The 10,648-nt window shown below is 59.5% G+C and overlaps 1 protein-coding gene across 1 annotated transcript; it reads right to left on the bottom strand.

The window, feature by feature from the left end:
• Positions 1-3,985: 3,985 nt before the first annotated feature.
• Positions 3,986-8,613, bottom strand: NPM3 (nucleophosmin/nucleoplasmin 3; the record flags this gene model as incomplete). Its single annotated transcript, XM_084265383.1, has 6 exons — positions 3,986-4,591; positions 4,705-4,836; positions 5,242-5,335; positions 5,593-5,712; positions 6,960-7,045; positions 8,580-8,613. The coding sequence occupies 5 exons, from the start codon at positions 8,611-8,613 to the stop codon at positions 4,736-4,738; spliced, it is 435 nt and encodes a 144-aa protein (XP_084121509.1). The 3' UTR covers positions 3,986-4,591; positions 4,705-4,735.
• Between the last annotated feature and the right edge of the window lie 2,035 nt (positions 8,614-10,648).

Genomic DNA, 10,648 nt, shown 5'->3' with positions numbered 1-10,648 from the left:
CGTCCTCGCTGCAAGCAGGCACATGGAGTAGCTATCACAGCCTGCAAACACCCAGAGCAGAGCCTGGCCTCAAGCAACCTCCTGCACCAGGATGTGCAGCCATGGAAAACCAGCCACTGGCATCTGCTGTGGAGCTGAGAGCTGGAGGAGCTGCTTCTCCTCTTGTAGAGCAGTTGATGGGGTGAGAGACCACACATCCAGGGTCTCAGCCAGCTCAAGGCACTCCGGAGACGACCCAGCATCAGTGAGCAGGACATGACCCCAGACCTGAGTTTCAGCTTCTCCAGCAGACAGGGATGGTCCCATGCAGTGCACCAGCAGAGCTGCAGTCCGCAGGGTGCGTGAGGATGGGAATTTCCAGCAGCCTGGCTGCAGTATGTCCCTGGCCCGACTCTGCTGGGGTCAGCCCTAGGGTGCCAGAATAGGGGTAGCACAGCAGAGAACAGGACACTCATCACACCCACCACCAGGGTGGGCCCAGCTGAGGGTGGCTCTGCTGTCCCTTTGCCTGCTCCTGCTGCCACTGAGGTGCCACGCACCCCACGGCTCTCTGCCCCAGCTTGCAGAGCTGCTGCGCCCTGGGATAACGGGATGCTCCATCTCCAGGGGGGTCCCACTGGCTTCCTCCACGACCCAGGCAGCTAAGCCTCAGAGAAAAGCAGTGTTACCCTAGTTCAGTGTGGGAGCCAGCACCAGAGAGCTTATGGCGCAGGGGACCAGCCCCACCTACAGCACGGTTACAGCTGTGTCGCCCCGGGCCGAGTTCTCAGCCACGGAAACCCGGCAAGAAAACCACGGGGGCAGCACCATCTGAGGTACCACAAGGAAAACCGCTACCTGGCCACGCTCAGCACAGCAGCTCCCCATCCCTCTTCTCCATCCATGAAAAAACAACTCAAACCTGACCTCTGAAACTAGAGCATCCCCTGGGAGCCACTGGACCAGCACAGACACCCAGCTGCAGGCAGGGCCCCAAACCCCAGCCCATCAGGGCTGCACCTGTGCCAGACCCTGCAGTGAGCAGTCCAGTTTGGGAGGGTCATGGGGAGTGTGGCACTGTGGGTGCATGGCCATGGCACTCATGGATGGTGACCTCCACCTCAAGCTGTACTATGGCCATGTTTCTATGCTGCGTGCTTCAGTCGGGGCCAGGGTTCCCTGGTGCTGCCGGCATAGAGAGGGATCCATCCTGAGCAATGTTGACAGGCTGAGCCCCAAAACACAGAAGAGAAGAGGGATACTCACAGCCAACCACCTCCCAGAACATCCCCAGAGCCATCACCTGGGTTGGGGCATCATTTGGGTCCTGGCACCCCCATCACTCTATGGAAGAGAGATGTGCTCTGCACCCACATGCACATCTCCAGCATGAGGAGCCCACATAAATATGTAGACACACAACTTCATTTCCCACCCCACCTCCCCATACAAAACCAGACAGCCCTCACACTGGGAGCCTCACGCTTCACTCCCCGTGCACAGAGAGCCTCTTGCCCCCCGCCACACCTGAGCACCCCCCAGCCTGGCTGTGCCCGCGCTCACCTGATCTTAGACAGCCCTGTTTGTTTGCCCAAGGTATTTGCAGCCGGGGGCACCTGCTTTGATACCATCAGCTCTGCGAAGGAAGCTGCTCACCTAGCGTGACCCCTGTAATCCCATCCTTCCCCATTAAAGCGCTGTGTGTGAGCGCATCCCCCTCCCCGCCCTGCCATCTCAGCATTTATCTCCTTCTCTCCAAGCAGAGCGCATCAAGGCTGTGACATTGCTGGGGAGGGGGAGCAAACCTGCCCAAATCCCTTAGAAAGGGGCCTGGCAGTGCTAACATCCCCAGGTCCTCCATTGTCCTCTACAGGATTGGGGTGTTCCTTCTCCCCCAGCATCACCCAGCGGCAATGCTGGGAACCAGGCAGCACTCAGCCTTGGGCTGGGCCTGCAGCAGGTGAACAAGCTTCATCTCCTCAAGCCCATCATCAGCAACGTCCCTCATGGTGCCACCCTTACCCCCTGGCAGGACTGTCCCTCCTGCCACAGCCCCTTGTCCCAGTTACCCGGACATCCCCAAGGAAACAAGCACCCTGAAACCATCTCCTTCTACCCTTTATGGAGCCAAACGGTCCTTCTTTTCAGCCAGCACTGTCTCTCCCACCCCACGTGAAGCACAAATACCACCCTGACAGGGCCAAGCTGCACCCACTCCCTCCCCTCATCCCCCCACTCCCCCGCACTGGGCTCCAAGCCAGTCACCTCCCCCATCCCACCCTTCCAAGAGCACCTTGTTAAAAATGATCTACTGGTTCTTATCTCCCATGAGCCAAGCTGTTCTTCCATGGAGAGTAAGATGGACCAAAGCCCAGGAGACAAATTAGCCGTGACCCTTCCCATGTGCACACAGCCAAGAATATCTACCAGGTCCTGTGTGTGCCAGCCCCGGCAGGGTCTGACCAGCACCTCGGCACCGACACCACCACAGCTCCATTCGCCACCCTGTGCTCCTGCACCGTCAGGACAGGACAGTAGCGTGCTGTGCCCCGCCAGGACCTCTCAAACACGGCTCCAGCCCTCGGGAAGGATGCTCCAGCGCTGCCTCCCACAGGCGGTGAACTTTGTCGGGGAATCTCCCAGCGCTTGAGGGCACGGGCACAGACTGCCAGCCGGGGGCACCCTATTGTCCTGAGGTGGCAGGAGGATGGGTACTTCCTCAGAGGCTCAGCTGGCACCCACGCTCCCCGCGGGGCCAGAGCCAAACAGAGCACCCAGGGACCGGGAGCAGGGTGCTGGGTGCCCTTTGCATCTCAGGGGCTGCCCAGACCCGGAGAGGGCGGCCTTGCCCTGGGGCAAGCCCCAGCCGGGAGAGGCCAGGGGAGAGGCCGGGCAGCGGCTGCACCGCGGAGCCCCGGACGGGCCGGGGAAGCGGGGCCGGGGCCGCCGCGCTGCCCGCCTGCCACCTAGCGGTACCCGCGCTGGGCCCACTGCCTCCCGATACCGGGTAGCGCCGCTGCCGCTCCCCCCCACCCGCACTGCTGCGGGGTACCGCGGGGGGTCAGGGGGTGCCTCGCCCCCAGGCCGGCTCCGCTCTGTCACTCCGGCGCCCCCCGGGCAGGCACGGCCCCCAGGGACGCGGCCCCACGCCGCGGGTTGGGATGCCAGCGTCCTGTCCCCTCTGCTGCAAGGGGCGTCAAACCTCCCTCCGTGCTGGTCAAGGGCCGTTTGGGGGGCGGGGGGGGGAGATGGATGCGGATGCACAGCCCCTCTAACAGCTAAGGCTGGAGCCCAAGCTGAGGATTTCCTACTGGAGTCCGTGCAACACAAACCCCACTGTCCCAGGGCACCAAGGGGCAGAGCAGCACACGGTGCCTCTCGGGGACAGGACAGCATCACAGCCAGGGAGAGCTGGGACAGGCATCAACCCAAGGGCCAGGGGTGCAAGATCAGATGCAGCAATGATGACAGAAAAACACTAAAGGGCAGGACCAGCTCCCAGGAGTAACAAGTGACACCTGACTGGAGCACAGAGGATCAAGCTCCCCACCCCCAGCTACCCAGACAGAGGGGGACGTGACTCCCCAGCACAGGTCAGAGCTTGAACCTGCCCCATACCCTGCAGGCACCAGCTTTTCACCCCTCTGCAGGATGCTGCTGGGTTGAGAATAGGACACAAGGACCTCACTGTGACAGCATCCAGCACCAGGGCCAATGTGTCCCAAGCCAGGGCAGCGTTGCAGGAGTTACCGGCTGGGTTACCTTTGGGAGCACATGCAGAGCTGGGTCCCTGTCCCATACGGCTGCCTGAGACTCTGTCTCTTCCCTCTGTAGCCTGGGTGTAGTGTTGAGCCGGCTTACAGGGCACAACCCTTTAGAGCTCACAGGGGAGAGAAAGGAGCCCCCTAGTCCCTCCTGGGAGCTCCACAGCATCAGCAGGGGAAGCAAGAGTCAAGGACCGGACAGAGAGGAGAATCTTCCATTGAAGCGTGTGTGGGAGGAACCTGCCAGCCAGCAGTGACTCCCTTCAGTGACCTTTATTCAGGGTGTAAAAACAGTTCTTTACAAAGCAGATTGACCCAGAACCTTCCCCCCAAATCACAGATAAAGTCTCTGAGCTCCCACTCCACCATAACTACAGCAGAGGATGCAGCCTGGGCCCCAGTTTCATGCTTCCAAGTGTATAAAAAACACCAAACACACTGGCAAACACACCAGAATCAGTGAAAGTGCCTGTCCCATCACGGGCTTCACATCCATCTGCTGGGGAAGGGGCCAGGACTGACTAGTTCAGAGCCAGGAAGAGGGGGTGCACAGATCAGAGGTCTGGGGCAGCTAAAAGGCACAGGGCAAGGATCACCTCCTCCATCCCCAACTCCCAGCAAAGGGATGGGGGAGAAGGGATATACCAGCAGCATCCATCCAGTTTTGGGATCAACCTCCCAGGGCTGTGGGAAAGGAGACACCCCAGTGCTGGGAGCAGCCCCTGCTCCCTAAAAAATTATAACAGAAGAAAAGAAAGCCAACAAAAAAACAGAGCAGCAAACATTGAGGTTCTATCAAGAGGTGTCCCAGGTAAAAGCCGTCAGGGAAGAGAAGTCCCAGTGAGTACCTGGAGAAAGAACCAGACTGAAGCCAGCAGCCTCCTGCAGCAGGGCAGCTTCCACCTGTGCTCAGCACACCGGGGCCATCCTGACCCTTCCTCCGAGGCTGCCAGCCCCTCACCTTGACTGGAGATACCGTATTGCTTCCTCTTCTACTTCTTGGCTGGCATGATAGGAGCAAGCTCCGGCTCTTCCTCCTCCTCCTCCTCAGACAAGTCATCGTCATCCTCAAAGGAAGCATCTACCCTGTGCACTGGGACACATGGCAACTCTGTTACCAGCATATGGCTTTGGCAAATGCAACTGGCCCTCAAGACACCCCGAGGGCAGAGCAGCCCAAGGGCACTGGAGCAGTTTTACCAGCAGCTTGTGTGCCACAGGCTGCACCCCAGCTACAGGGAGGTGTGACGGGAATGGCGACAGCCCGCCATGGACACAGGGGACAGTGTGGGTCACCCCGGCCCCTCTTCCCATGCAAGGCTTTATGGCAGGGAAGAAATCCCACGTGCAGACAGGCCCTGGGGAACTGGCACAAGAGGCACCAAGCACATGCGCTGGGTGGCACCAAGCGCATCCCCCAGGGGCTCCTCAGACAGCATTCATGCTGGAGGGAGCCCGTCCATGCCCCTCGCCCCTCTGCCCACCCACACGTCCTTACTGATGTGGTGCCAGCCGGCGAGGTGTACTGGGCCAGAGCCTGCTGCCAGCCGGAAGGTCACTGGAGGTTGTAGCTTGAAGTTGTTCAGGCTGAGCTGCAAGGAGATGAGAGATGTAGCCCAGTTTAGTGGCGCAGACAAAAAGCAGAATGTCCTGCAGTCCCCAGCATAGCCCCTGGCCCAGTGAAACGTGTCCTTCTGGGAGCATGTCCAATAAGGCTACCCAGGGCATCTCCCTGTGAGCCACAGACCAGCTCATGGGCAGGATCCCAGGGAAAAGGTCCACAAACACCCAGAGATGTCTGGTATTCTCAGTAGCCACCCCCACCTGAGTCTTCAAAACAACTTCTTACCAAGGGCTGGCATGACAGCTTCAGGTTTGCCACAGGCACAGCGATCTCCTGGTTCTCGTGGTTCCGCCCAACTACCTCCACCACGTTGCACTCATCCTTGGCACCATCTGTGAGGCAGACCTGGGTGGGAGCAGAGATTGTGAATACTGCTCTCTCAGGGGATGCAGCAGGAACAGCCAGGGCTCTCCATGGGACAAGTGACACAGAGCAATGCTAACAACCCAGCTGCCATGCAAGGATGCTGCTCTGCAATACAGGGAGAGCACAGAACCCACCCGCCCCCTGACCCCCTCCAGGATAGCTGTTCCTGTGACCACCTGGGCTGTGTTTTCTGCTGTCCTGACCCAGGCTGGCAGGTTCTGTGCTTCCAGGACAGAAAGTGACCCCCAGATAGAAGCAGGAATGAAGCCCTGCATCTACCTGGACTTGGAAAGCGCTAAGCCAGAGCCCCAGCAGGTGAAGTGGGACCATGTTCTAGAGGGAGGCTCCAGCAAGGTCAAATACAAGGAAAAGACACTTTTCTTCACCCCACACCTGGATGTCCTGGTTTTGGTCAGGATGGAGTTAACTTCATTTGTAGCAGGGGATGGAATGCTGTGTTTGGGAGTCAAAATGGGAGTAGTGCTGATAACACCCTGATGTTTCTAGTTGCTGTCAGACAGTCAAGGACTTTCTCAGCTCTTCATGAGAAAGGAGGGGCGAAGCCAGGACAGGTGACCTAACTGACCAAAGAGAGTATTCCACGCCAGTTACGTCCTGCCCAGGATATCGGGGGGCTGACGGGAGGAAGAGCAGGGGGGGCTCCGGGACGCGCGGTTCTTGGGGGACGGTTGGGTTCTGGGACGGCTCTGGGTGGCACGGCCTGAGCTGTGGGTTTGGTGAGAAGCTGCATTGTGTATCAACAGCTTCATATATTTCTTGCTCTAAAGTCCTGTTAGCATTGTTATATTGTATCTTTCTGTTATCTTAGTAAACTATCCTTATCCCAACCCACGGGCCTCTTAATTTCTTGGTTTTGGGGTTATTTGCCCCTTCCTTTTCCCTTCCCTTGCCCCTCACGCCCCCTTTCCTCTTTCCCTGCTCTTTTCCTTGAAGGAGCAGGCAGCTGCGTGGATCTTGGCTCTCAGCCGGGGTAGAACCACGACACTGGAGTATTCCTCTCTTGAACAGCTTCCTTTCGCTTTGCCCAAGAATCTCCTTAAACATGGCAGTCCTGTGCCTTGCTCTGAGACCAGCCAGTGCAGAGACCTCAGCCAAGGGAGTCCTCAGGTCCAGCCCAGCCAGAAAAAGGGAATGAGACTGGGAAGGGGTGGGGTTGTGGGCCACTACAGGAGAGGACAAGCACAGTTAACTCTCATTTCTCTTACCACAGACAAAGCCAAGATGTGGTCAGTGTCATCTTCCTCATCCACCTGAAACGTGTAGGATTTGGTACTGGCAGTCAGCTCACAGCCTGCAAAGAGATTGGAGAAGCTGCTTGTAGCCATTACACAGCCCCAAGCACCACGGGCAAAGTGTTCCCAGGGCGAGCCCCAGCCAGGCACACTCACAGCCTCCCTAAACCACTTTATCTTCCCTGTGCTCAGGAGCAGCCTCGGGCCAGGGCACCCTGGGCTCCAGGATGAAGCGTCCCCAAGAGCTGTGCACCTGGCTCAGCACCACACAGGGATGAAACCCGGCATCCCGAGCCAGGCTGCCACGGAGTAGAGTAGTGCCTGGGGCACCCAAAGACAGGCAGGGTGAGGCTCATCCCTTCCAGGGAGGGGCACAGCCAAGGCTCATCGAGCTGTGCAACAGGAGTGGACATGAAGAGCTGGGGTCCCCCAGGCAAGCCTTGAGGCAGATTTTTTTGTTACATACTTGGCCGAACAGCCACGCAAAAAAGGGAGATGCGAAATTCCATCCTCAGCCCTTCGGATGGGGACTCAGCCAGCTGTGGGGAGGCAGAGCGCCCCGGGCGCGTTTGCTCAGTGCGGGGTGATTCCCCGGCACGGGGAAAGCGCAGACCTGAGCCTGTCCTCTGCGAGGAACTGCCCGGGGCAGCACCGCTCCCCAGCCGCGCTCACCTGTCCGGGGCAAGGGCTGAAACCCGGGTGCACAAAAGACCCCCCCGGGGGGGGGGTGTGTGTGTCCCACTTACCCCCCTCGCTACCCCGTGTGTGACCCGCCCCGGGCGGGAGCGGCCCGGCCACGCCTGCGCACGCCTGTAGCACCCACGTTGGTGAGCGGCGCCGGGCCACGTGTTGCGGGGGTTTAACAGCCCCGTCCAAACCTCTTCCCAGAGAGGAGGGACACGGCTCGGCCGCCGCGCCAAGAGCACCCACGAAAAGCTGACGTAGCAGCGCGGGGGATCAACCGGAGGAGCGGGAGAGGCCGGCGGGTGCCGGGTGGCTGCCACCCACCCCCCCTTACTCCCGGTCCCTTCCGGTACCGCGCACCCCGACGGGCTCCAGCCAAACCGCCCCAGGACCCCATCGCGTGTCCGCTCGCTCCCAAGCCCGGCCACACACGTGTCCCTCTGCCCGGCCGCCCAAATTCCAGGATCCCGCTGGTCGCACCCCACACCCCGCCACACGAGTCTCGGCGCAGGGTCCGGCCCCAGCACCCCCCAGGGCTCAGCAATGCCCTCCACGTGTTTCTCCAGACCCGCGACTCGCTCTTGCCGTCCCGCCTCTTCCCGCCCGTATGCGCCTCTTTGGCTCCCAACGCGTCCCTAGTGCCCCCCCGCATTCCCCCCGACCCCCTTCCCGCGGTCCATCCTCCACCCGCGTGTCTTTCCAGCCTCCACGCCGCCCCCGTTACTCCCCAAACTCTCTCTCTTCCCCGGACTCCCTTCCGTCCCCATCTCTCGCCCGCACGTGTCTGCCCCGCCACCCTCTCTCTTACCTAACACCCGCACCGGCCTGTTACCACACCGCGGGCTCTGCACCAGCCTCTCCCGGGGTCCCCACCCCCCTCCCCGCCCCGAGGCCCCCGGTGTCGCTCACCGAAGAGGACGCTGCCGGCTACGTTCGGCTCCATGAGGCGGCAGCGCGGCGCTGGGACCGGAGAGGAGGGGAGGGGGGCGGACCGTGCCGAGCCGTGTCACGCCGCCCCGCCCCCGACTGCGAATGACGAGAATCGAAGGGTCCCACAGCATCGTCTCCCATCCCGCGTGGGGGAACCCCCCGCTGGCGTCAGCATCGTCGAGGGGTCCTTTCTGCAAGGGCTCGGGCGCCGTGGCGGCTGTGCGGGGAAGGGGCTACGTGCTAGGGGCGGTATTCTGTGTCCTTGCAATGAAAGAGAAGGGTTGTTGCCCCAGTGGCACCCTAATAACTTCACCTGGCCTCTTCCCTCAGAAGAGTTTTTTGGAGGGTGGGAGAGGGTCTTACATTGTGAGGATGGTGAGCAACCCAAAAGATGTCCTGAAGATGAAAGACACCAGCATGTCCTTCAGATGGGGGGCTCCTGTGCATCCTGGGCCTCCAGCCAAGGCCATTTCAGCAGGACATTACATTCAGTGACTGCAGTGCCAGCTGTGGGAGCACCACGCCAGAAAAAAAGGGTCCTTTCCTCCCCCCTGTCCATCTACCATCCTTCTCATGGGCACCATCCCAGCTCTGGGGTACCAGGGAGAGCTGGGGTACCAGTAGAACCAGGAGAGGCAGGTTAACAATGCAGAAGGGTAGTGGAGGGGACAGAGACAGGGGCACAAGAGGAAGGACCTGCTCATCTCTATCCCTTTAAGGATGGGCGAGGACCAGAGCAGCATGACCAGACACTGGGGACTGCGGCAGAAGGCAAGATCCTGCTTCAAAATCTACCACAGGGAGCAGAGGGCTGGACCAGCCTCCAAAAGCAGAAAGGGAAGCAGCCTGGTCCATGCTGCAGAGGTGGAAGCAGGGAGCAGCTGAATTAAACCAAACCCCACTGACGATGAGCTCACACCACACAGTCAGAAGCTGGCTCTGCTCCCGCGGCAGGAGCCCTCCAGCAGCCGGCCCTTAGCGCTGCTCCAGCCGGAGTCGGTCCAAGAGAAACACGACTGAAGGGGGTTGAAACGCAGACCCTGTCCCCAGGAAACGGCAAGTGCTGGCTCAGCGACGGTTACGCAAGCGCCGCGTTTGCTCCCGCAGTGGCTGCTCTCCACAGCCACAGAACCCACCCGACCTGTCTGCAGCGGTGGGGGCAAGGGAGCCCGTTTCTGCTTCATGCTCCCTTAAAGAGCTCCTGGCACAACATCAGAGCCCAAGCCTGTCTCCCAGGCTGAGGGGTCTGACACAGCAGGTCATGTTGCTGTTTCTGCCGCAGCTTCCTGAAACAGGGTTCAACAGACCCAAGGCAGCTGTGTTCAGCATGTTGCAATTCTGACATGTTAAAACTATCATTTTTCTTAACACGTTTCCTGGGGTAGAAGAGATTTTAGCTACTCAGCTTGTGTGTTGTCACACTCTCCACAACACACAGCTTTTGAACTGCCTGAGCAGCACACTTCCAGAGCAGGTGGGTGAACTCTTGTGAACTGACCTTCGGAAAAAGCTGCTTTTAATACCCCTGACCCAGGCTTTTGCTCGGCTGTCTCTCTAAGCAGGGACTGGCTTTACTTATCCCGGGGATTTGGCTTTGTAAGTTAGGGTTGTGGCTGGACAGCTGAGCTACAGCGTTTCCCCTACAGCGTGAGACATCCCCAAGCAACTTGGTGTGACACCTGTTTCTGCTGGCAGGCTCCAGGAGACTTCTGCAACCTCCATCCCCCACAGAACGGTGAATGAGCACTGAGGTAACACACACTGCTGAACCACTTCTGGCTCTGGAGCCTCACACACAAATGTTGTGGTTTTACCCCAGCTGAGAGCCGAGATCCACGCAGCTGTCTGCTCCTTAAAGGAAAAGAGCAGGGGAAGGGGGAAGGGGGGGGTGAGAGGCAAGGGAAGGGAAAAGGAAGGGGCAAATAACAACCCCAAAACCAAGAAACTAAAAGGCCTGTGGGTTGGGATAAGGATAGTTTACTAAGATAACAGAAAGATACAATATAACAATGCTAACAGGACTTTAGAGCAAGAATATATGAAGCCGT

The sequence above is a fragment of the Gallinula chloropus genome (genome assembly GCF_964237585.1).
Source record: "Gallinula chloropus genome assembly, chromosome: 5".
NCBI classification, from domain to species: Eukaryota; Metazoa; Chordata; class Aves; order Gruiformes; family Rallidae; genus Gallinula; species Gallinula chloropus.
Note: the sequence above shows the minus strand (reverse complement) of the source record. Positions and strands in the feature narration are given on the sequence as shown.